Source organism: Myotis myotis, unplaced genomic scaffold (assembly GCF_014108235.1).
Source record: "Myotis myotis isolate mMyoMyo1 unplaced genomic scaffold, mMyoMyo1.p scaffold_m19_p_10, whole genome shotgun sequence".
Taxonomy (NCBI): domain Eukaryota; kingdom Metazoa; phylum Chordata; class Mammalia; order Chiroptera; family Vespertilionidae; genus Myotis; species Myotis myotis.
The window spans coordinates 43,615,617-43,641,932 of NW_023416314.1; the positions used below are offsets into that span (position 1 = coordinate 43,615,617).

At 50.0% G+C, this 26,316-nt stretch overlaps 2 protein-coding genes across 2 annotated transcripts; both read left to right on the forward strand.

Moving 5' to 3' along the window:
• The first annotated feature begins 1,496 nt into the window (after nt 1-1,496).
• Nucleotides 1,497-6,769, forward strand: CNGA4 (cyclic nucleotide gated channel subunit alpha 4). Its single transcript, XM_036322749.1, has 6 exons — nt 1,497-1,641; nt 1,775-1,876; nt 2,068-2,174; nt 2,492-3,137; nt 3,881-4,230; nt 6,079-6,769. The coding sequence occupies exons 1-6, from the start codon at nt 1,580-1,582 to the stop codon at nt 6,537-6,539; spliced, it is 1,728 nt and encodes a 575-aa protein (XP_036178642.1). The 5' UTR covers nt 1,497-1,579; the 3' UTR covers nt 6,540-6,769.
• Nucleotides 6,770-16,971: 10,202 nt separating this feature from the next.
• CCKBR (cholecystokinin B receptor) lies at nt 16,972-24,592 on the forward strand. Its single transcript, XM_036325230.1, has 5 exons — nt 16,972-17,232; nt 22,234-22,485; nt 22,642-22,891; nt 23,167-23,339; nt 23,491-24,592. The coding sequence occupies exons 1-5, from the start codon at nt 17,082-17,084 to the stop codon at nt 24,030-24,032; spliced, it is 1,368 nt and encodes a 455-aa protein (XP_036181123.1). The 5' UTR covers nt 16,972-17,081; the 3' UTR covers nt 24,033-24,592.
• Nucleotides 24,593-26,316: the final 1,724 nt, after the last annotated feature.

Consider the following 26,316-nt stretch of genomic DNA (forward strand, 5'->3'; position numbering starts at 1 on the left):
GCTGACCGAGATTGGCCAGAGGGAGTTGGGAAGAGGAAAGGCCTCAGACAGAGTCCTAAAAACACCAACACAAGGAATTGCAGAGAGGCTTATGGAAGAGACTAAGGAGAAATAAAACCAAGAACTATGGTGTCACAGAAGCCATGGGAAAAGAGGATTTCAAAAAACTAAAATGAAGTGTTGAAGGCTATAGATGTTTCTTCCAAGAAACACTCCGAAACCACAAATCTGATCACATCACTTAACTGTGCAGAACACTTCATAGGTTCCCTGTTGCCTTTAGATAAAACCCTAGGTTTATAATATGGCTGACAAAGCTCTCCCTGAGCCATCTTCTGTTCACCATTCAGCCTCATCTCACACTACTAGCCCCTCAAGTTCTCTTCAAAAAACAATTGCTGTTCCCCCAGTCACCCATGCTTTTTGAAGTCTCTATACCTTTTCACACACTATGCACGTTGCCTCTAATGCTCTTCACTCTCCCACCTCTATACCTAACTCCTGTTCATTCTGTAACACCCTGGCTCAGTTGGGAACCTTCCCATGTACTGCAATAGCCCTCTGAGTACCCACCTAATAGAGTACCCATCACATAGATAGATGTGTACTTACCTATCTATCCAACTATTTCCTCTACCAGACTATGAGTTTCTAGAGGCCAAGGATTGTTTCTCATTCACCATTTATCCCCAATACTTAGTATAATGTTGGTCTGGCACATAGCAGGTATTCTCATTATGACTTGTTGACTGAAAAATATGATAGTAGTAAAAGGGACATCAATTTGAAGAAGAAGTTTTAGGTTTTTTGTTTGCTTTGGTATGAGAGATTTAAGCATATTCACAGAAAGGAAAGCGAAAGAGTTGGAGCATCTAGAAAACACATCTAATAGCTGGTGGGATCAGGTACTAGAGGTAACAAGAAAGGAATGGTGCAAAAAAGCACCTCAGGATGGCACCTATAACCCTCATCCAGCAGGAATTAGGAAGGTGGAGGTGGTTGTAAGATAGGGTACAGATAATGAAAACAGAGCTCACATCTGATATGATAGGTGTTTGTCCCTGGAGACTAGTTCAGCACCTAACACAAATGATCCACTGGATAAATATTATTAAATGAATAAATAATGAGGCCCAAGCAGGGAACTTGCACAAAGTAAAACAGAATGAAAGTCTGAGCCTACACTGTCACCAGTCTTCTGTCTAGAAGGCCCCTGTGTAGTCCAGCTTGGCGGTGGTGGTGGGAGAGAAGAGGGTAGAGAAAAGGCCCAGCCTTGTCTCTGAGGCATGCACCCCCACCTTCTCCAGGGACCTCATTAGAGATGTTTAGCTGGGCAGGTGTAAACCCAGGACCTGGGAGACAGGGCGGGGTGCTGGAGCCACACTGCCTCCACCCCTCCAGTAGAGCTGGCCCTGGTTGTGTTGCTAAGAGCTTCAGAAACCAAAGACAGAGAAGTCACAGCTGGAGTCTAAGGGCTGCCTCTTCCAGGCAGGCAGGCAGGCACTAGTCTGCACCTCCGGAAGCAGCCTGCCAGCAGAGGCCCTGGATATCTCACACCCAGGCACCAGGCCACAGAACCATGAGCCAGGACAGCAAAGTGAAGACGACAGAGTCCAGGCCCCCTGTCCAGTCCAAGGCCAGGTGAGTGATCCTGGTCTCTTGTGTCAGATCTGTCTGCCTCACTAGATGGAGCCTGATTCTTCTTGGTGCCCCTAGTCACAAACTCAACATTGAATGATGAATAAATGTAACATGGCTCCCCCTCTTGCCACAGGAAGACGCTGCCTGTCCTGGACCCATCTGGGGATTACTACTACTGGTGGCTGAACACGATGGTCTTCCCTGTAATGTATAACCTCATCATCATCGTGTGCAGGTTTGGCAGGACTTTAAGGGAGGGGCTTTAGCACAGACACGGGCTAAAGAGCAAGGCTCAGGAGAGGGGCGGGGTCAGGGGGAGGGGAGGAGCCTAAGCAAGGGCCCAGTGGGGAGTGCTCAGTGGCTTGGGGAGACCACCTCAGGCACAAAGGGTGTCTTAAGCCAATCCCTTCTATCTCTGCCACACAGAGCCTGCTTTCCCGACTTGCAGCATGGTTACCTGGTGGCCTGGTTCGTGCTGGACTACACTAGTGACCTGCTGTACCTACTGGACATCGTGGTGCACTTCCACACGGGTCAGTGAGTCCCACGACTGACCCTTTGTTTCAAGTTCCCTTCCCAAAGAGAGCCCCTTAGTATCACGAAAGTGCCCCCCGCCCCCACCCTCCTGAAAGCACTTTCATATGCCTCCATGCTTGAGGACATCCTTATGCATACCGGAAACCCTGCAGCAGGGTTATACCTGCCCTCCCGCCCTGTGACTCTCTCCCTGTCCTACCCTGGCCTGCCCAAGCTCATCCTTATCACTGGAGCAGGCAGGTGCCCCACTCGGCCCTATACCTGACCCCATCCTACCCCTGACCCCATCGCCTCCCTCTCTTCCTCCCAACAGGATTCTTGGAACAAGGCATCCTGGTAGTGGACAAAGGTAGGATCTCGAGTCGCTATGTTCGCACCTGGAGCTTTTGTTTGGACCTGGCTTCCCTGGTGCCCACAGACGTTGCTTACGTGCGGCTGGGCCTGCACACACCCACGCTGAGGCTGAACCGCTTTCTGCGTGTGCCCCGCCTCTTCGAAGCCTTTGACCGCACCGAGACCCGCACGGCTTACCCCAATGCCTTTCGCATCGCCAAGCTGATGCTCTACATTTTCGTGGTCATCCACTGGAACAGCTGCCTCTACTTTGCCCTGTCCCAATACCTGGGCTTCGGGCGTGATGCCTGGGTGTACCCCGACCCCGCGCAACCCGGCTTTGAGCGCCTGCGGCGCCAGTACCTCTACAGCTTTTACTTCTCCACGCTGATCCTGACCACCGTAGGCGACATCCCGCTGCCGGAGCGGGAGGAGGAGTTCCTCTTCATGGTCGGCGACTTCCTGCTGGCCGTCATGGGTTTCGCCACCATCATGGGTAGCATGAGCTCCGTCATCTACAACATGAACACTGCCGACGCAGCTTTCTACCCTGACCACGCGCTGGTGAAGAAGTACATGAAGCTGCAGCATGTCAACCGCCGGCTGGAGCGGCGCGTGATTGACTGGTGAGGATGCTGGGGAGCCAGGACCCGGGGAGGGGTGCCGGATAGACTGGAGGCAGGTGTCTGGGTTCTTATTGCCTGGTGGGCCAGGAAGGCAGCCAGGACATGGTACTCATCGGGGTGGGGGGAGCTCACCGGGTGGGGCTTGGGAAAGGATATCATCCACTAATTGTATCTGGGCTTAGGGGAAGGGGCTGGGTAAGAGACTGATGAGAGACTCTGCACTAGGTGATGGGAACTGCCACTGCCTGGTAGAGCCCCAGGAGGCCTCAGGGAGAAGGGAAACACACATCCCCCCAGGGCATGGCCAAAAGCAAGATGGTTGACTATGTCACGGTAGTCCACACTGTGGGCTGAACGAGAGGAAGTGTCACCAACTAGAGCAGATGCCTCTAGAGAAGATGGGGCTTGGTGACTGAAGTGGATTTCAGTTGGCTGGTACAAGACATCACTGGTGGATGGGGTAGAAACTGACAGGAGATCAAGCATGTCTTATTCATTGTCTTCTGGTGGAGGCTTCGAGGCCCTGGGTGAGGGAGAAAAAGTAAAAACATACCTGTGACCAACAAAGGAGATTTTGGACTGATATTTCATCAGCCAACCCTCAAGTATTCCCATAACCCCTGTGAAACCTCAGAGTGGTTGGGCTCTTGGCTGAAGTTGAGATGAGCGCTGAAGGAAGGAGGCAGGGAGGCAGGGAGGCACATAGGATGCTGGTGAGAAACTGGTGCTGCTCTTGTCTCCAGGTACCAGCACCTGCAGATCAACAAGAAGATGACCAATGAGGTGGCCATCTTACAGCACTTGCCAGAGCGGTTGCGGGCAGAAGTGGCTGTGTCTGTGCACCTGTCTACTCTGAGCCGGGTGCAGATCTTCCAGAACTGCGAGGCCAGCCTGCTGGAGGAGCTGGTGCTGAAGCTGCAGCCCCAGACCTACTCACCAGGCGAATATGTCTGCCGCAAAGGGGACATTGGCCGAGAGATGTACATCATCCGCGAGGGTCAGCTGGCCGTGGTGGCAGATGATGGTGTCACACAGTATGCCGTGCTTGGTGCAGGGCTCTACTTTGGGGAGATCAGCATCATCAACATCAAAGGTGGGCACCCAGCATTGTTCCCAGATAGGGCTGGGGCGGGGCAGGGCGAGGGTGGGGAGAGAGACAGCAGAAACCTGTCCTGAGACCAGATGATACTTCAGAGTCTACACAGATTAAGGACACGTGGCCTTTACCTGAATCACTAGAGGGCTCAGGGCAGAAGCAGGACATAGAAACAGGACATGAGAAGCTGAACCAAGATCAGTAAGAAGGGTGAGTTCTTGGGAGAGAGAGTAGACCTGCTCTGTGGATGTTGACCTGAGGCATCAATGAGCCAGTGGAAAGTGGCAGAGATGATGATAACAATACTTATTGCGTGCATTCTACATGCCCTTTTTAAAGTGCTTCTCATATACCAAGTCTTTAAATTCTCACAGCAACTCTTAAAGTAGGTACCATTATCTGCATTTTAAGAGTAAGGAGCCCTGGCCACTGTGGTTGGGGGTTGTCCCATGCACCAAAAGGTTGCTGGTTCAATTCCAAGTCAGGGCACACTCCTGGGTTGCAGGGTCAGTCCAGGTAGGGGGCATGCAGAAGGCAGCTAATCGATGTTTCACTCTCGAGTCGGTGTTTCTCTTCCTCTCTCCCTTTCCCTTCTTCTCTCTCTAAAAATTAATTTAAAAATAAAAGGAAATTAGAGCACAGGGAGGTTTAGGAACTTGTCCAAGGTCACACAGGTAATAAGTACACACACTTGGGTACAGTACAAGGAACAACTTTCTCACAGCCAAATGGAAATGGAGATATTCCAACTTATTGAACTCCATTCAAGGCCAAATGCTGTCTGTACACTGGCTCATTTATTCCTCTTATCACTCTGTGCAGTAGGAGTTGCCTAATCACAGGTAGACACTGAGGTCATGGGAGATGGGACAGCCTGGAAAGGGAGTGAGCACAGTCACTGACTGAGGCTAGATGCTGTCTCACTGGGGGACCCCATTCTTTAGTTATCCTGAAGGCCTCACATCTGTCCTCCAAGGGCCCCCTCAAGCTCCACATCCTATATGCAGTCGGCTGCTGTCTACCTGACTTTGGATAAGTCACTTCCCTTTTTTAGGCCTCACCTGTCCAATAGGGTGACATTAAAAACCCAACAAGTTATTTGTGAGGATTAAAGGAATAGTGCCCGGCATGTAGCAAGTGCTCAACAAGCAGTAGCTCCCTTGCCTCTTCTCGGTTCCTTCTAGCTCTGAGAGTTTGCAGCATTCAGCCTACCCTTTCTTCCCACCCACCCTTCCCCCACAATATCTTCCTAAAATGTTAATGATGCCATACAGCTTTCCTGCTTAGAATATTTCAGGACTTTCCCATTGCTCTCAGCATAGGGTCTGAACTGCTCACCTAGCTGTCCCCTCCTCTTTCCACTGTCCTCACACCCTGCATTTCAGCCACTCTGGACTGCTTCCTGTTTTCTACTCCAACCTAATTCTTTCCTACCTCCATCCCTCTGCTCATGTTCTTCCCTCTGTGTAGCTGCTCCAACCCCCCTTTCCCTAGCTGCAGCCCCCTCAGTCAGGCATCAATTACTCCAGGCTTCCCCAAATTCCCCACCCTACAGTTAGGGACTCTTTGTCTTCCCACAGAACCACATGCATATGTCCACACTGCACCAGCAATACTGTTATGTAACTATCCAATTAAATGTTTGTCTCCTCTAGACTGTGACTTCTTGGAGGCAGGTCACTAATTCCCTCCCCAGCACAGGGCCTGGTCCCAGTAAATTACTGAAGCAGAAAGAGAGGCTCAGAAGCACAAATATGGGGGGAGGGGTCCCTTGTTCAGGAGTGAAATGCCCCTCACACCCACCCTGACTACTTTTCCTCCCATCTGTCTGCCCATGTGCCACAGGGAATATGTCTGGGAACCGCCGCACAGCCAACATCAAGAGCCTAGGTTATTCGGACCTGTTTTGCCTGAGCAAAGAAGACCTGAGGGAAGTGCTGAGCGAGTATCCACAGGCCCAGACCGTCATGGAGGAAAAGGGCCGTGAGATCCTTCTCAAAATGAACAAGTTGGACATCAATGCTGAGGCAGCTGAGATTGCCCTACAGGAGGCCACAGAATCCCGGCTACGAGGCCTCGACCAACAACTGGATGATCTACAGACCAAGTTTGCTCGTCTCCTGGCTGAGCTGGAGTCCAGTGCACTCAAAATTGCTTATCGCATTGAACGGCTGGAGTGGCAGACTCGAGAGTGGCCAATGCCTGAGGAATTGGCTGAGGCCGATGACGAAGGCGAGTCTGGGGAGGGAACTTCCAAGGATGAGGAGGGCAGGGCCAGCCAGGAAGGACCCCCAGGCTCAGAGTGACCCCATTCCTATCCCTAGGAATCCAGAATTATAGGATAGCCTCCCTGCAGGAACTCTGCCATCCTGTCTGCTAGGTTCCAGAGATGGGAGTGAATTGGGTCTGCAGATGCCCACCTGGAGATGTAGGAGTGTAGCACACATTCATTCCCCACTCACAAATGTGCGCACGCACGTGCGCGCATGCACACACACATACACACACACCACAATTGCACATACTAGTACATACATTGGCCCCAAGAATGTTCATTCCATATAAAATGCTCTAGAATTTCCATTCTCAGAGCACACATGCTTGCTCACAAACATAGATATGCCTTATACCTATATGATATATGCACATTCAGTCATGCACCTCATAAACACAGGTATACTGAGAGTCATACACCAGTAGACACACAGTAGCCCTCCACACACTTGTAAATACACAAAAGCACACCCAGAGCCCTCTTGTTCCAAGATATCCTTTAAATGCCCCCCGTCACAGGTGTACCTTGCAAGTTGCACTTCAATAAAGTCCGTGCCTTCTCACTAAGCACTTATGGAGCTGATGGGGAAAGGCTCTTGGCTTTCGTAGTGGGCCAGATGACCTCTCTCTGAATTCTGAGTCACAGCAGTGAGGGGCATGAGCTGTGTTATAGCTGGTGGGTTGGATTCAAAGGGGCTGGAATACCTGATGAATCGAGGTCTTTGATTTCCTTGAAATAATAGCCCCTAAATCTTTCTCATTTTCCAAATCTCTTACTTCCCCTCCTATGACAAAGTTGAGAAAGCGCTCTGCTTTTTAGGGCTCATGTGATAGCTCCACCCAGATAATCCAGGATAATATCCTGATTTTAAAGCCAGGAGTTAACCTTAATTATATCTGCAAAGTCCCTTTTGCCCTAATCACAAGAATAAGCCAAAATTCGACCTATCACAGGGTTTCTGGGAAGGAAAGCAGCCTGGACCCCACTTCCCCAGGGGTCCCAGGATAAGGAACACTGAGAATTGTGTCTTTGGAAACTGGAGAGAGATCACTATGGCCTAGCTGGCACTGGGGCCTCAAAGCAGCACCCCCTAGGTGAAGAACCAGCTTGAATAAGGTGCTTAGCAGCATATCCCCCATGTTCGAAAGGCCAGAACCCTCCAAATATTCTATCCAATATAAAATCCCCAGAAACTTTTGCAAGACACTAAGTTGGAGAGGAAAGAGAGTGGAAAGAAAGCCCCAAAACACAACTGAGATGAAATCTTCCATAAATTGGTGTTTAAAAGCTTAGATGAGAATTGTTGATTTAGAGCAGTGGTTCTCAACCTTGGCTGAACATTAGAATCACCTGGGAATCTTTTTAAAATCCTGATTTCTGGGCCTCATCCTCCGGAAATTCTGTTTCTTTGTTATGGGGTGGGGCCACAACATTAGTAACAAAGAAACAGAATTTCCGGAGGATGAGGCCCAGAAATCAGGATTTTAAAAAGATTCCCAGGTGATTCTGAGAGAACCAAGATGGCGGCATAGGTTAACGCCGGAGTTTGCTGCTTTGAACAACTACTTCAAAAGTGAAACCAAAAAACGGAAGGGACATCACCCAGAACCACAGGAACGCTGGCTGAGTGGAAGTCCTACAACTAGGAGGAAAGAGAAACGCATACGGACACTCAGAGGAGGCGCAGTGCTGAAGTCAAATTCTGAGGTGCGGAGTGCGCGGAGCGGGCTGGCGGCGGAGGGCGCGGTTGGCGTTTTCAATCTGGAGGGAGTCGCAGACTCTGAGCTCCAGATACGGGCGAGTCTTTAGGGACCCAGACTCAAACGGGAGAAGTGGGACTGTCTGGCTTCGGTCAGAGCGAGTGCAGCTTTCTCTCCGAGCTTTGCAGCGGGTGCTGGGACTCAGAGAGGCAGAGCCCCTGGGGACAGGACTGAGAGCTGCCATAACTGCTCTCTCCGGCCCACCCTGTTGATCCTGTGCGACCCACCCCGCCCAAGCCCTGCACACAGGCATTTGCCGGATAGCCTCAGGCAAAGGCTAGATTAGCACCTCCCTAGAGGACAGAAGTTCTCTCACTGCTGACACAGCTGATTCTCATAGCCACTTGGCCTGGAGGTCAAACCCTCCCTGGAATTAGCTACAACAATCAAGATTTAACTATAAGACTGCGAACAAAGACCACTAGGGGGTGCACCAAGGAAGCATAACAAAATGCGGAGACAAAGAAACAGGACAAAATTGTCAATGGAAGATATAGAGTTCAGAACCACACTTTTAAGGTCTCTCAAGAACTGTTTAGAAGCCGCCGATAAACTTAATGAGATCTACAAGAAAACTAATGAGACCCTCGATCTTATATTGGGGAACCAACTAGAAATTAAGCATACACAGACTGAAATAACGAATATTATACAGACTCCCGACAGCAGACCAGAGGAGCGCAAGAATCAAGTCAATGATTTGAAATGCGAGGAAGCAAAAAACACCCAACCGGAAAAGCAAAATGAAAAAAGAATCCAAAAATGCGAGGATAGTGTAAGGAGCCTCTGGGACAGCTTCAAGCGTACCAACATCAGAATTATAGGGGTGCCAGAAGATGAGAGAGAGCAAGATATTGAAAACCTATTTGAAGAAATTATGACAGAAAACTTCCCCCACCTGGTGAAAGAAATGGACTTACAGGTCCAAGAAGCGCGGAGAACCCCAAACAAAAGGAATCCAAAGAGGACCACACCAAGACACATCATAATTAAAATGCCAAGAGCAAAAGATAAAGAGAGAATCTTAAAAACAGCAAGAGAAAGAAACTCAGTTACCTACAAGGGAATACCCATACGACTGTCAGCTGATTTCTCAACAGAAACTTTGCAGGCCAGAAGGGAGTGGCAAGAAATATTCAAAGTGATGAATACCAAGAACCTACAACCAAGATTACTTTATCCAGCAAAGCTATCATTCAGAACTGAAGGCCAGATAAAGAGCTTCACAGATAAGAAAAAGCTAAAGGAGTTCATCACCACCAAACCAGGATTATATGAAATGCTGAAAGGTATCCTTTAAGAAGAGGAAGAGGAAGAAAAAGGTAAAGATACAAATTATGAACAACAAATATGCATCTATCAACAAGTGAATCTAAGAATCAAGTGAATAAATAATCTGATGAACAGAATGAACTGGTGATTATAATAGAATCAGGGACATAGAAAGGGAATGGACTGACTATTCCTGGGGGGGAAAGGGGTGTGGGAGATTCGGGAAGAGACTGGACAAAAATCGTGCACCTATGGATGAGGACAGTGGGTGGGGAGTGAGGGCGGAGGGTGGGGCGGGAACTGGGAGGAGGGGAGTTATGGGGGGAAAAAAAAGAGGAACAAATGTAATAATCTGAACAATAAAGATTTAATTAAAAAAATTAAAATTAAAATTAAAAATTTAAAAAAAAAAAAAAGATTCCCAGGTGATTCTAATGTTCAGCCAAGGTTGAGAACCACTGATTTAGAGAATCAAGAAAATGACCAAAATTTTACACAATTACGAAATCACTCATAACTGCTATATGTACATACATTTCATTTGATTCTTAGAAAAATATTAGGAAATTTAAATTATTATTATGCTTCTTTTTCTAGATCTGAAAACTGAAACCCATAGAGCAACTAAAAATATTAGATCCAATTTATTGTCAAGCCATCTTATGCCAGGTCCTGGGCTAAGTGCATTGTCTCATTTAATCCTTACAACTATATGAGAAAGATGCTATTATTACTCCATTTTGAAATGAAACCGCAGCTCTGGGAGATTAAATACCTTGTCCAATATCACAGGATACTTAAATGCGATGAAATGAAACCTAGGTCTGCCTTACTGTTTCTTTTAGGTAGATAAGGAGAGGATCACCTCAGCTTGAGGCCAGGCAAGCTGCCTTTTGGGTTTTTTTTGGAATGACTGTCAGAGACACTAACTGGTGGTAACCAGGGAGAAGGAGCCAGTCAAGCAGAGTAAAGCTTGTGAATCACCAGCTAGCCTGCCCAAAGTGCTGAAGTGTGATCTCAGGGATAGAGCCAAAGACAAGGGACCACCCACTGCTCTAGAGAAAAGCTGCCAATTCCTGCTCTTCTGACTGCAGGCATGCAGCTGTGGGAGGAGGGCAGGAGTCAGTGCTAGAATCCTACAGAGGTGTCAAGAGCTGTCCAAGGAGCCTCCTACTGAGAGCCCAGCTGCTTTGGATTTAGCTCTTCTCCCTCCTACAGGACCTGAATCTCACCCACTTTCCTCCTTGGGTCACAACCCTCAGGACACCTCAGCCTCGCTAAGAATTGGGCTGTGCACTCCTCTTCAGTGTTCCTAATTAGCTACTCCCCCACAGATGCTTCTTCAGCCCTCCCCCCTTCATCCTTTTCTTTCTGAGGGTTTGGCTGCTAGCCTCCTCCAAGACAGATGAAAATAAAGTATCAAGGTTAGAGGAAATCAGATTCATAGGGAGACCTGGTGCAAACACTAGGAGCCAGGAGCAGGGGGCAGGGTGGATAGGCTCTAGCTTGGGGCTGAACCTAGGGTTTGGCTTGAGGCTTGGATCAGAGATGAATAGTCAAGCTGGGGTCAGAGTCATGGCCCAAGTCAGGGCGAACAATAGGCTGGCCTAAAACCACAACAGATAGGAAAGAGCGTGGAGCCCATGAGAATCAGCTTTTTGTTTTGAAATATCACTAGCTGGGGGATTCTCAGCCTCCTTCAAAATCTTTCAGTGTTGTTGAAAGAAATGCTTGGAGAAATAAAATGTAAATAAGATAATGAATGTAGATTGCTTATAAGTGCTTGGTAGATAGCAATTGCTTAATAATGAACAGTAGCTGTAACCATTATTCCTATCCCTCTAGCAGCAGTTGCGCCTTTGAGGGCCTTGGGGCACAGGTTGCCTGGCCTTGCTAGACCCTGGGCCTCTGGGCTGTTCTGGCAACACCAGACATAACCAGCAGAGGGCGCAAGGGTTCCCCTTCTCTTCTTCCTCAGGATAATTCCCAGGCCTCAGGAAAGTTGGAATAATTACCCTAGGAGAAATGAAACCTTAAGGACCAAGGTCGGGGTTTGGAACCTTAAGGACAAGATCTACTGTTTATGAAACCCCTTGTTCAGATTTTTTTTTTTAAATCCTCACCCAAGGATATTTTTCCATTGATTTTTAAAGAAAGTGGAAGGGAGGGGGAGAGATTTTTAAAGAAAGTTAAAATTCAGCAATGGTACTGAGAGACATTACAGAGGAAGTTGTGGCAAATCAGAGCCTGAGGCAGTCCTGTTGGGGGCGGCACCATCTAATGGCCTGGAGCACTCAGGACTTGAAAAATCTTAGTGCTTTTCACCCATAAGGCATGGGGCCTCTCTGTGTCTGGCATTGCCTTCCCAGTTTCAGTACCTTGGCCTCTTGTCCTTAGCCTTGCTGTTCACCAAAGGGTCTCATGGAGCCCCACTGGCTAATGGCAGGGATGTGTTCATGGAAGTTTCCTCTGGGTGACTTCCTGAGTAAGCCTTCGAATGGCTTTAGTAGCCCTCAAATAAGGCCCTGAGCTGGTAGATCCAGGCCCCTCTTGGCCTACCTGTGGGAGTTTATGTCTGAAACCAAGTGTACCCATCCAATTGGAGCCAGTTCCAGTGTTGCCTCTGCTTTCCCCAGCACAAGCCCCATGCTCCAGAAAGCCTGTCCTATCATCCAGTTTTTTCCCTTTGCCCAACATCTCTGCTTGCTCTGGCTCCAGCCGGTCTGTCTTCTCAGCTTGCTCCTTCTTTGTTTAATTATCCCAAGAGAAGGGCCTCCTATGTGGGCAGCGAGTGTGTGGGCAAGAGCTCAGCACAGAAGAATTGTCTGCACATCACAGAAATGCAGAGAGAAGAAGACCTTGAACGATGTGGAGAGAAGGCAGCTTAGTCAGCCACAGAGAGAAGGGCTGAGCCTTGGGGCGTGGGCACCCCAAGGACTAAACTGTGGCTTGGTTTCTCTCGGAGATTGGATCCCAGCTGTGTGTGTGTGTGTGTGTGTGTGTGTGAGAGAGAGAGAGAGAGAGAGAGAGAGAGAGAGAGAGAGAGAGAGAGAGACAGGAGAGCTGGAAGCAGAACCTGTTCTGTGACCTTCACACCACTGTGTGTATTAGCACTGGGTTTCTTGAGTAAAATGCTATTTTGTGGGCCTGCAAGCTACCAAGAATAAGCAGGTTTATTCTGGCTGTGCATTGGGCACTCTATTCTCGTCTCTTTAGTTGTTCTGCTCAACACTTACTGGTGTTGTTTAAATGTTCCCCTCTTATCTCAGCTGTGATATAGAATATTGAAAGAAGGGCTGTATGCCCACACTTGGGCAGTAGGGCAGTAGCTAGGTTATTGAACTTCCTCAAGGAAAAGGTAAATTGTTCTACCTACAAGAGTCAAGCTAGGTGGGCCGGCACCCCCCTCCAAAATGAGAGAGAGAGAGAGAGAGAGAGAGAGAGAGAGAGAGAGAGAGAGAACACAACGACAAAAAAACCTGACAACCTTGGCAGGTCCAGGCTTGAGTCAGAGAGGCGGTGTCCTTCAGGACTGAGCCTGGCCCTGCTTCAGGACACCTTGAACTTTCTCCCTTGATCTCAGGTTTCTGACTTGTTCTGGGACAAGGGTCCAGGTCTCTCTCCTCTGGCTACCCACACTGACTTTGCAGTTCCCTCCTTACTCTGATCTGAAGTCCCCATTTCCTGGCCCGGAGCAATCCCTCACTCTATGAATGCTGGCTTTATCCTTGGCATAGATGGGATTCCTGATTTTGAGAAATGAGTTCCGACCCTCTCAGCACTCCATTTTCATTCCCTCCTCTGCTAATGGTCTGTCCCCTTTCTCCACTGTACCTGTTACTTGGAGGTTTTTCCCCTCTTCACAAATCATCTTCTTGAAACCATCTATGTCCTCCATCTCCTGGCCCTCACCTCCCATCACCCAACTGCCTTTAGTTAGAGGGGTGAATGTAAACGAGGTACAAGGGTGATGAGCAATATGGAATGCACCATGAAACTATAAACAATTCAAGGTTCCTTGAGCATAAAGAAAAGGTAGAGAATAAGTAATGAGAGTAGTATGGAGAGTGGGTTGAGAATCTGTAGGAGAAAAGACCAGAAGCAGATCCTTGAAATACAAACAGCAAAAGGGCAAGTATAAGACTTATAATTGTAAGAATTACCATCATGAGAGGCACAAGTGTTACAGACGTACACAGGAGAGGCACCTAACCCAGACTTGTGTGGTTAAGAAAAGCTTTTCAGTCCTGGCCAGTGCATTTTAGTTGGTTGGAGTGTCATCCCATGTACTGAAGGATCTTGGCTGCAGGTTTGATCTTGGTCGGGGCACTTCAGGAGACCACCCATCGAAGTCTCTCTCTCTCTCTCTCTCTCTCTCTCTCTCTCTCTCTCTCTCTCTCTCTCTCTCAATCCTTGGGTGAGGATTTTTTTTAAAAGCTTTTCAGAAAAGTTTATTTATCCTCTGAAACTTCTTTTCCAATATCAGCAAACTCTTATATCTTCAACTTCTTTAAACACTCTCCCAACTCCTGTGTTAACTAAAACCAGCAATCCTATAAGGATGGTGCAGAAAGGGGTGGCTTCTGATCCCCTCACAGCCCATGTACATAGCTTTGGCGTCCTCTGCACTCACTGATGCTGCTTCTTCACTCCCAATAGATCCCTGCTCCTTGACATTCAGATGTCCACTCTTCCCTTTCCCGATGCTGGTAACTCCAACCCTTCTGAAGCCTACTTATTACTCGCATTAGACTTTGTCAACTACCTCATAGTTGTCTTCTCCATGTTCAGCTGAGATTTCATGGCCCATTATTTCATCCTTGTGCCTTTGTTTTCCCATCCCATCCACCCAGTGAAATCTCAACTTTGCATGAATTGAACCATCAGCATTCTCCATGCTTGCGTCCAACCATCTGAGCTGTGTTGGAGAAACTGCTACCACTAGAAATTCTTGGCTTATAACTCTTCAGTGGGTCCTTAACACTTTCCTAATTGCATACATATCTTACTACATTCCTCTGGTCTCCACTTTCCCTTTCCCATTATATACAGTGTTTCAAACTATCTTGACTCCTAAAATTTCAATACTATCCACTCATACACACAGACACACACCCAACTCAGTGTAACCAGATCTCCAACTTCATAGAGAAAATAGGAACTATCAGACTGCAGCTCTGTCTCACCAAATCTACACACTTACTGTCTTAATGAAGATACAGATCAAGTTGCTATGACACAAGAGAGGAAAAAAATTGTGTGGCCTTAAAATTGTAGTTTCTTTTTCATACAGAAGAACCAGGAGTGATAAAATGTCTTGAGAAGTAGGGGAGGGTGGAGGTAAGGGGAAGAGATCAACCAAAGGACTTGTATGCATGCATATAAGCCAAACCAATGGACATGGACAACAGGGGGATGAGAGCATGAGTTGAGGGGGGGGGGGGGATGAGAGTTAATGGGGGGGGGGAGGAATGAGGACACATTTGTAATTCCTTAACTAATAAAGAATTTAAAGATAAAAAAAATGTCTTGAGAGTATAGGAAACCCAGGCTTCTTCCATCTTTTCACTCTGCCACCCGTAGTGTGTTACCCTCACTGCATGACTAAAGAAAAGTGGCTTAATGTCACATCCTCGTTCAACCTGCAGAAAAGGACAATTAGGAAGAAGGAGTCTACTCCTCTCCTTTAAAAACTTGATCTAGGAGCTGAATGTATCACTTCCATACACAGCCACTGTTCAGGACATAGCCATAAAGCCACATTTAGCTGCCAAAAATCTAGAAAATATAGTTATTATCTGGTTGGCCATGACTTATTTCCACCTATAATTATTCTCTTCTATTAACTTCCTTTTACAACTGAATCTCTACTCCTATCAAAATCTAGAACCCTCCATATGTGCTCTGGATGCCATACCTCCCTGCCTTCTCGGGAAATTTGCAATGTAGCTGAACACGTGAAGGTTAGCCTACTTCTCCTATTTCCACTCCTCTCTCCCCTACATTTCCTTTGCTCCAGCACCGACACCCACGGTCACCCAATGTGGGAAAAGTTCAGCAGGCTATCTGAGGCCCCACCTGTGCTGGAGTTGAACAAACAGCAAATCAGGTTCTCTGGCCCAGAGCTCTCGGATGGAGAAGGCAGGCAGTGCTGGGAGGAAGGTGGGGAGAGCCGGTGAGGACATCCGCACCCACCACAGGCTTACGTCCTCCAATGCCCAAGCCCCTTTAAACTCAGCGCTAGCTGGACCAGGTCCTCTCCAAAAGACTGGACAGGGCTCTGTGAATTCCCCCACAAACTCAGACCCATTCCCAACCTAATCTGCTCTTTTGGCTGAAATATTAGAGGAGGCAAGTCCTGGCCCAGGAGCCGAACCAACCTCAGTCTTGCGCTTGCCCCCATCAGCTTGTTTCCGCTGCGCCCCAGTGATCCAGCCCCCTTCCGGCCCCTCCCGTGGGAACCTGACACACCACACAGGCTGCTCCACCTGCGCTGAGAGCAAACAGGGACGTCAGGGTGTCAGGTGAGGGTGGGCGCTGCTTGGAGACACGGAGAAAGCCAGCCGCCTTCTCCCGCTTATGCTCGTTCTGAGCCGGATTACAGCCTTAACCCGCCGTCACCCCCACCCCCACCCCCGATGATCTTGGGCAGTTCTCACCGTTGTCTCCACCGCCCTCAGCACCCAAGTTAGACTCTCCCTCTGGGCAGCCCTATCCCTGCCAGGCTTCCCCGAGTCCGCCGCTTCTCTCCCGCCCCATCTTTGCCCGAGGCTGAGGGTGTCCTGGGAGCTTTAGGTGGAGGCCTGTGTGTTGGGCCCGCGGTGGGAAGTGTGGCACGCGGGGTGCGGGGGCAGATGCAGGGGCTCCCCCGGCCCAGCGGCAAGGAGCTGCAGGGCAGCAGCGAGTGTCCCGGCCACTGCGGCAGGTCGGTGCCCGCAGCTCCGCGTGGGCTCGGCATCTGCGCCCAACCAGTGACCCCGCACCCGGCCTACGTCCCCCGACCACCAGGGAAAGATGCTAGACCCCCGGGCGCCGTCCCCTACCCCCTTCCTCACCCCTCCTACCCTCCCTCCCCCGCAACCTCCCTCCTCACTATCGCTCCATCCACCCCACCCCACCCCACCCTGCACACACACACACACACACACACACACACACACACACGCTCACACACAGGCTCACACACACGCTCACACACACGAATCCCCGGGAGCCGGGACCGTGGTGGGGGGAGTGGGAGGAAAGCCGAGAGATCGAGGGCGGGGACGAGGGGGCGAGGGGGGGAGCCTGAGGACAGTCCCGCCGGGGCAAGTCCTGAGCCGGGAGGGGGCGATCACCTGGCAGGACCGCCGCCTAACCGAGCCTTGGGGACTGGCGCCCCGGCCCGGAGCGCCGCGCAGAGGCGAAGGGCAGGGGCCAAGGTTGGGGGCGGGACGAGGCGGGAGAGGCGGGGCGGGCGCCTCCGCGGAGTCTCGGCGTGAGCAGGTGGAGCCGCCGCGGGAGCCCGCCCGGCCGAGGGAGGCAGCGGCTGGGCCGGGGCCATGGAGCTGCTGAAGCTGAACCGGAGCATGCCAGGACCGGGACCGGGGCCAGGGGCTGCCCTCTGCCGCCCCGGGGTCGCCCTCCTCAACGGCAGTGACACCGGCAACCTCAGCTGCGAGCCGCCTGCCGCCCGAGGAAACGGGACACGAGGTGGGTGCCTCCTCAAGCTCCCTCCAAAAGCTCCTTCTCGCTGCACCCCACCCCACCACCCGAATAGCGAATAGCGGGACCCCACTGCCCCCGCACCGCCGCCTCCAGCGCTCACACCATCCTCGCAGGGCGCGTAGCTCCCCTGACACACGTGTCCCCTGCAGCTCCGAACATTCCATCCCAGCATCACACTACCTGGTCAGAGTCCCTTCACACCCTGATCCCGCCCCGAGCTGCCTGTAAACCCCAAACACAGCACCCTCCGCACACACAGCCACGGAGCGCTAGACAGGGAGGGTGGGGGAGCAAGGACCTCCTGCTGCCGTTCCTTCCAGGTCTCTCCTTTCCCTTCACATACAACTCACAGAGCCACAATGAGGGAGGACAGAAGGAAGGCAAGATTGGGGGAAAGCAGGGGCTGTTTGAAGGAAGGAGCACTCTGGAAGACCTGAGTGGGAAGTTAGAATCATAATCTGTGTCCCCCTCCCCAACCCCCAACCTTCCCTAAAGAGATCCTTCAACTTGAATTAAGCTGTAAGTTAGGCTGGGTGCTGCTCCCTAGAGCTGCCTGTCTCCATTTCACTCATCCTCAAATCCCTTCCATGCCTCCTCTCCAACTTGCCTCTCCTTAGGTTGCAACCCCTCCCCCAAGCTGGACTACCCCTTTTATCACCCCATGCCTTTGTGCCACCATCTCCTCATCACCCCCCCCCCACCTTCAGATGATATCCATTCACCTATTCCCCAAAATAACTTTCACTCTTCCCATGAGTCAACATCCTAATTTTTTTTTTTTTTTGATGGCCTGGATCAAGATGTTTTTTTCCCCTTCCTGGGCCTTTCCTTTCCTTAAATGTTTACTGTGCACCTGTTATTGTAGTCCCTGGGCTAGGAGCTGGGGACATAGGGATGAGCTAGGCCTTGCTTGGACCCTCATCCCTGCAGAGGGGAGACAATACCAATGGAAAAATCACATTAAGCATGGGAAGTCCCACAAGAAGGTCTGAATGATCAGCGTCCAAAGGAAATGGGGTCCAAGAACTTCATAGAGGGAACCTGGAGATGGGTCTTGAAGTTGGAGTTTGTGAGGCAGAAAAGGAAGAAGTGGGATTTTAAGAGAGGAAGCAGTGGTAAGCAGAAGGAAATTATTCTAAGCCCAAGAAGGGAATGTGGGAATAAATTATAATTCAAGTTTTTTTTTTAACTGACACGGTAAGACATGCTTTCTCAGACAGTTATTACACATTCTCACTTAGATTCTTTCATTCAACAAATATTTATTGAACCAAGGATTGTGCTAGGCACCGAAACTGACAATGTTCCTATTTCATGGAGCTCACAGTTTAGTGGAAGAGACAGACAAGTAAGCAGGGAATGGCAGCACAAAGGGGGAGGGGCCTTGAGAGGCTTTGGGGAACACAGAAGAGGAGCACCTCTAGCCTAGCCTAGACTTGGGAATCAAAGTTGGCCTCCTGAGAAGGTGAAGTATGATGAATAAAAATAAAAACGATGAGAGAGAGCCAGCCAAGTGAACAGGGGAAAAAGGCAAAAAGCATCCCTAGCAGAGGAACTGTATATGTAAAAGCCCAAAGTTTAAGTCCATGTCACCTTTGTTCAGTATGCCCTAGTTTCGGGGCACCCAAAACATACACCATAAAAGAGGAACAATTAACACTCAAAAATGAAGACCAGGCTAAAGGGTTTATGGAGAGCCTTATAGACCTGGCTAAGGAGTGTCAATTTTATCTTAAGGGCAATGGGAACTGCTGGAAGTTTCAGTAGTCCTGCCAGGATTTATTCTGTAGTGTGAAGGACGGCTTGCAGGACAATACATGTGTAGAAGGCAGGGGGTGGGAAAGGTGGACACATATAGAAGGTCATTATATTACACTGGTCCTGGTGAAAGGTGATACTGGCCTAGAGGAAGGTACTGACAGTGGGGATGAAGAGTAGTGGATGGATTTTAGAGGCATTTCTGGAAGTGGAATCAACAGGATTTAGTGATTTGTGAGAAACAGAGAGGGAGGCAGAGGTCAGAGGATGGCATCCAGGTTTCTGGCTTAGATAATTGGATGGATATTGGTACTGTATAATGAGAAGGATTACACAGGAACAGAATCAGGTTTAAAAGAGATTATAAGTTAATTCAATTTGGAACCAGCAGAACATAAATGCTGGCAAGATACCCAGGTGGGATTGTCCAGTCAACCGTTGAACCCAAGGGTCTGGAAGCTGGGGAAGAGGTCTGAGCTGGAAACACAGACTTCAAAGGTCTTTGCTTAGAGGAAGTAATGGAAGCCATGTGAAGATAAAATTTGTGTAGAATAGAAAAAAGAGAGAGAGAGATACTGGGCCCGGCTGGCATGGCTTGGTGGTTGAGCGTCGACCTATGGACCTGGAGGTCGTGGTTCAATTCCCAGTCAGGGCACATGTGACAAGACCCTGAAGAAGACCAATATTTAAAAGCCAGGCAAAGAAAGGAAAGTCCATGTGGGATGGAGGTGCAAAAGACAGCAGGGATAGTGAATAGAGCAAGGAAGTCTGAGAAAGCAGAACATAAAGCAATTCAGAGCATGGATGCAGGAATTGGCCTCATTCATCTGGATGTTGTTACCCACACAGTTGAATGTTACACTGGCCATCAGAAGTTACCCACAAAGACTCTATTAGCCACACTCACTCAGATATTACCCCCACAAGTGCATGTTACTCAGGCTTACTCCAGTGTAACAAGTAGAAATTTGGATATTACCCACACTATTCTGATATAACCCACACAGACTTGAATGATACCCGTATTCACTCAGATGCTACCAACAGAAAAACAGATAGCGTCCACACTCACATTAATATTGCCCACATCAGTTAGCTAGTACTCATTCATTAAACACACTCACTTTCATTCTATTATTGTCCACAGATAATTAGATATTACCGATGCTCACTTAACTAACCCTTCTCCGCATATTGCCCTCACACATTCAGATATTACCCATAAGACTGAGATCAGATTAACTCAATCAGATTAACATCTCACTTAACATCTTAACATCTCACATTTATACTCACTTAAATATTGTCCACTTGAATATTACTTCTGTCTCCAAAGAGACAGAGACAGAGAGGTGAGGGTTGCTAGAGCTTTAGAGGCACAGCGGTGAAGGTTGGATGAGGAAGGACAAAGCAGGTGCATTTGTGTGCAAAGTGACAGAGATTCATTCCAGATTCACTAGCAAGCATGTGTTGACACTTCTTGGTGAGGGACATTATGCCAAGTGCTAGGGATATGCTGGAGAACGAGATGGGCATTGCTCCTGATCTCCAGAAGCTCATAGTCTAGTGGGGGAGACAGCGGATTACACATCGCCGTAATACAGTGAGAAAATGCTGTGATAGAGAACAAAGAGAGAGAAAGAAGCACAGATTGAGATTTTATTGGGAGAAGGAGGCTGCATGATGAATGGCACAGGAGTGAGAGAGCAGTAGGAGGCAAAGCATTTTAGAGATCTGGAGACTTAGCTTCTATTCTGATTCTGCCCCCTACTTATTGTATGCTCTGAGCAAGTAATGTCACTGCGGGGTTTAGTTCAGAGTGCTCTTGTAATTAGCATTGACTTGACATCTACAACAGTTTCTGAATAAGTTGGTATTTGTGATGAGAAAAACAGCTTAATTTGGGGGCTGAGGCAAAGTCAGCCAAGGAAGAGAGAGTTGTAGCTCTGAGTCCTTCCTTCCCCAACCGGGAAGGCTCTGCCCCCTGCCCTCTTTCCCTTTAAGCTCTAGTGTCCCTCAAGCTCAGGCCATGGGTGTGGGTGACCAGGCCAATTTAATTTAATTCAATTCAATTTTGTCTGGGTCTGCTTAGTTATGATATAGAGGCCCAAAGATGAACCCATATCCCAATACTCAATTCAAATGAATGGAGTCAGCCCTCTGTCAAGCCCAGAAACTCTAGTGTCACTGCTGTGAGTTCCTGCAGCACTTTTTGTGTTCCTCAACCTTCACTCCTCATCACTCTGTGTGGCAGTTATCTGTGTATATATCTGGGTGTTCCTTCCTCTTTCATGTTCATCTCTGTGCCCAATAACTGGCATGCAGATGTTTATTGAGTGAGAATGAATGTTTGGAGATCATTAAAATAAAAGGCAGAAAATAAAAAGGGTTCTAATAGATGTGTAAGGAAGATGCATAGTCAGAGGAAGGGGAAATTAACTCCAAAGGAGATAGATGTCCAGAGAAGTGGGCACTAGATCTCAGTCTTAGGGACATAGGTAAGTAGGAATTCACCAGATACAGAAAACATATTTGCGATGAAGGTGGGGGTTGGTGAAAGAACTTTCCAGGCTGAGAAACCAATGTAAGCAAGGGAGGGAGTCATAAGTGCATGTGATGCCTTCAAGAAACTGAGTCATCCAGTAGCTTAAGTGGGTGCATTGCAGGGAGGGGGTTGGAAGAGGATTAGGGCAGTTCTCAGAGAACCTGCACTTGCTAAAGGTTGCAGACAGTAGAGAGCAGGGGAAGGTGTTTTTTTAGACAATAAGGACCTGACCTGACCTGTCAAATACTACAGGGAGGTCAAGTAGAATAGGCTTAGAAGAGACCTTTGGATTCAGCAGTTAAAGCTTAGGGACCTTGGGAAGAAGTGTCCAAGCAGTGATGGCAGGACAGATGGGGCACTGGATTGTAATGGGCTGAGAAATGAACAGAAAGATGAATATAATCCTTTCAAGAAGTTTGGCTGCAAAGAGATTTGGAGTAAAGCTTGAGGAAAGATAGCCTTTCTTAAGGAAGAGTAGAGTTAGGCCAATTTAATTAAGTCTTGAGGGGTTAGAAGGGTAAAGGATTCAAGTTCATCATTTACTGAGTTGGGGGGGGGGCGTGATTCTCTTGGGAAGCTGGGGATCTGGCTGGATAGCAGGCATTGGGATGAGTGGGATGGGAGGGTCTGGCTGAGCCGGGGACACAGGCCCCCTATTGCCACCTCTCTCTTTTCCTGCCCAGAACTGGAGCTTGCCATTAGGGTCACCCTCTACGCAGTGATCTTTCTGATGAGTGTTGGAGGGAATGTGCTCATCATTGTGGTCCTCGGACTGAGCCGCCGCTTGAGGACTGTCACCAACACCTTCCTGCTGTCACTGGCTGTCAGCGACCTCCTCCTGGCTGTGGCCTGCATGCCCTTCACCCTCCTGCCCAACCTCATGGGCACATTCATCTTTGGCACAGTCGTCTGCAAGGCGGTTGCCTACCTCATGGGTAGGTGAGACAACCACCCTGCCCCCCTTGCCCCTCTCCTCCTCTACAGTCCTTGCCCCATGTCTGCGGTGTCTCCCCGGAGACAGTTGAGAAAGTCACACTGATGATTGTGTGGTTCAGGTTTCCTAGGTGACCCCTTCTTCCTTCCTTGCTTAGGGGTGTCAGTAAGTGTGTCCACGCTAAGCCTGGTGGCCATCGCCTTGGAGAGGTACAGCGCCATCTGCCGACCACTGCAGGCCCGCGTGTGGCAGACACGCTCCCACGCTGCTCGTGTGATCATAGCCACATGGATGCTGTCGGGGCTGCTCATGGTGCCCTACCCTGTATACACCGTCGTGCAGCCAGTGGGGCCCCGAGTGCTGCAGTGCGTGCATCGCTGGCCCAGTGCGAGGGTTCGCCAAACCTGGTGAGGGTGCCCATTCCTGGGAATCCCTTCTACAGCTCCATCAGATGCTTAGGACCATTCCCCAGAACCTTCCCCAGAAGCTGCTCCTAGAATTGCTACTCCAATTCCCTTTCGGCACCCCCCTCCCTGGGATTCCCATTTGGGGCCTCTCCGCAGTTCTCTAGGCCTTCCCAGCAGCACCCCCAAATCCTAGAAACATCAGTCCTCGGCTCGTTCCTCATCCGCCGTTATGGCTGGACAGAGCCCCGCGTGACCGGCCTGTGCTCTGCTTCCAGGTCGGTACTGCTGCTCCTGCTTCTGTTCTTCATCCCGGGTGTGGTTATGGCGGTGGCCTACGGGCTCATTTCCCGCGAACTCTACTTAGGGCTTCGCTTTGATGGCGACAGTGACAGCGAGAGCCAGAGCCGAGCCCGAAGCCCAGGAGGGTTGCCAGCTGGGGCGGGACCAGGTGCGTGAAACCCAGAGTGAAATCCATAAGGGGCCGGGCTTTGAAAAGTGGGGGGTCTACGGAAAGGCTGGAAATGGGGGGTCAGATAGGGGTTGGTCTGGAGTTGAGAGGGCTGGGCTTCCTGCCCTGAGCGCCCACTGTCTGTGCCTAGGTGTTGCCCTGCAGAACGGGCGTTGCCGGCTGGAGACCCGGCTGGCGGGCGGCGAGGACGGCGACGGCTGCTACGTGCAGCTCCCGCGCTCCCGGCCGGCTATGGAGCTGTCCGCGCTGACCGCACCCACTCCCGGGCCGGGATCCTGCCACCGGCCGACCCAGGCCAAGCTGCTGGCCAAGAAGCGCGTGGTGCGAATGTTGCTGGTGATCGTCGTGCTCTTCTTCCTGTGTTGGCTGCCGGTGTACAGCGCCAACACGTGGAAGGCCTTCGACGGCCCCGGAGCGCGCCGAGCACTGTCGGGCGCGCCCATCTCTTTCATCCACTTGCTGAGCTATGTCTCGGCGTGTGTCAACCCCCTGGTCTACTGCTTCATGCACCGCCGCTTTCGCCAGGCCTGTCTCGACACGTGTGCCCGATGCTGCCCGCGGCCCCCGCGAGCTCGCCCCCGGCCTCTTCCAGACGAGGACCCTCCCACCCCCTCCATCGCTTCCCTGTCCAGGCTGAGCTACACCACCGTCAGCACGCTGGGGCCTGGCTGAGGGGTGGGGGGCGAGTGGGGGCTAAGGCAGGACAGGCCGATTTTTCAAGCACTGACCCATTCAGACACACAAGAGACACAGACGCCCCCTCCCCCTCCCCCGCAAAAGACTGACACCCAACAGCATGGACTTACCCCCAAAACACAGGAAAAGGTGGCTTATTGGCACAAAGTAAACAAAGCGGACCCACACACAGAAAACGAGGCACACTCTCTGTGGCATAGAAACAGGGCACTGACCTTGGACAGACTATCCCTCCGCAGCAGGACCTCTATGACCGGGAAGACCGGCCTCACACACGCAGCATAATGGCACTGATTCATTTAGGGATCTGGAGCCCGGCACTGGGCTGACTCCTGAGATGCTCCAGGCTGCCCCCCGTTTGACCTCGCAGTGCCCTTCCCCAAGCAGCACTGGGTACACCAACCTCATCTCACAGCTCCCTGGCTAACAGGCTGTTTTGCACTGAGAAGTCCCTTCATTCCTTTCCAATTAAATACTATGTCCCTGCCCCCACCGACCTCTTCAATAAATAATAAATGCCTTGGCTTCCTCCTAAACTTCCTTTCTGGACTCTTCAGGGGCAGGTGGGGAGGCGAGGGGTTTTGTGATCTTCCCTGTCAGGTCACCCGCAGCAGGACCCCCTGCCAAAAAGCCCGCAGTCTGAGGCTGGAGGAGGCTGTGTATTGTCTCTGAGTTGTCATCCTGGACCCACCTCCACACCCATGTCATAGGTAGCAGCTGGACATGGGGGTAGGGTGGGAGGTAGGATATCCATGACACTTCATGAGTCCTAAGCACATTCTCCTAAAGTGGCATCACTGTTAAGGTACTATAATAATAAATGCTTATTAAACATTTAATGAAAAGATAAAAGAAGCAGCACTGTATAATGAGACTCCGTTTGTTTAATATGTGTTTGAAACATCAGGGGTCAGACCATGATAGGTGAACAGAGACTAATTAAAGAGTAGAGCCTTGTCGATGCGCTCTTATCTGGCAGCAGTACCTGGCCACACTTTTGCTCCACAGAAGCACCCTTACTGGTCAGCAGCAAGAAAGGGGGGGTGGAGAGGGCTGGCCCTGAATAGAAGTCCCAGAGCCCAGCCTCTCTTTTGGCACGAAGACACCCAGCCCTGGCTGGTGTGGCCCAGTTGGTTGGGCATCCTCCCATGCACCGAAAGGTTCCTGGTTTGATTCCCTGTCAGGGAAAATGCCCAGGTTTGGGGCTCCATCCCCAGTAGGGGATGTGCAGGACGCAGCCAGTCAATGTTTCCCTCTCACATCGATGTTTCTCTCTTTCTCCCTCTCCCTTCCTTGCTCTCTAAAAATCAATGAAAATATTTTTTTAAAAACTGATCCAGCCCCAGAGAGACAGAGACAGCAACATCACCCCCTACGCACACACAATGACGAACAGACAGAGAAGAACCGATGAGCTCATTAAGGGGACATACATGGATAATCATGTATGGTATGGTATGTTGGGAGAGGGCTTCCTTGACATTTCATCTTGTAACAGATGAGTGAACTGAGACCCAAAGAAGAAAAGAAAACTGCTCAAGGTCATTCGAGAAATAGGAGCAAGACAGAAATAACCCTTTTAAAGTGGACACTGGGTTGGAGATGGGAAAGAAGCCATACCCATCAGGGAGCAGACCCAAATGCCTGGTACTTATAAAATTGGGAGCCCTTTTTCAAGAAAAAGAAAACAAATATACAGATACAAAATTGCCAGAGGACTCACCAGGGCCTTGGAAGAGGCCTGTGTGAGTGAGGAGCCCTGATATTTAAGCCTTATTAGCTTCACAGCTAATAATGCCTCTACCCACTAACTGCACTGAACAAAGGCTGGGAGGGGCGAAGGACAGTGAGAAAGGAAAGTGGGTTTTCTGTTAAACGTCGCTGAGGTGGCTCCCAGCCATCCTTTTTACAAGCTCTAGGCTACAAGAGGCAGGACTAAGGAGAACGGAGGGAGAAGGCGTTCCAAGCTGTCAAACACAGTGCTGGTTAAAAATAGAATCCCAGCTGGTCTGAGGAGCTGAAGGCAAGATATTGGGCCTTTCTCTCTCATGCCAATTTTTTCTGGATGGGGCTGGAGGGAGAAGTAGGGTTTCCCATAGGGTTCGCATCCCTCCTACCCTCCCACCCCCATCTCTGCCATCCCATTTGAAAGCAATGCAGCCTTGACCAGGGTCAGCCCCTTTAGCTGGGGCCTGGGCTCCTGTTGACCACCAGATGGCAGTGGGGAGTCCAAGGGGGCTGGCTGTGGAAAGGGCTAGCC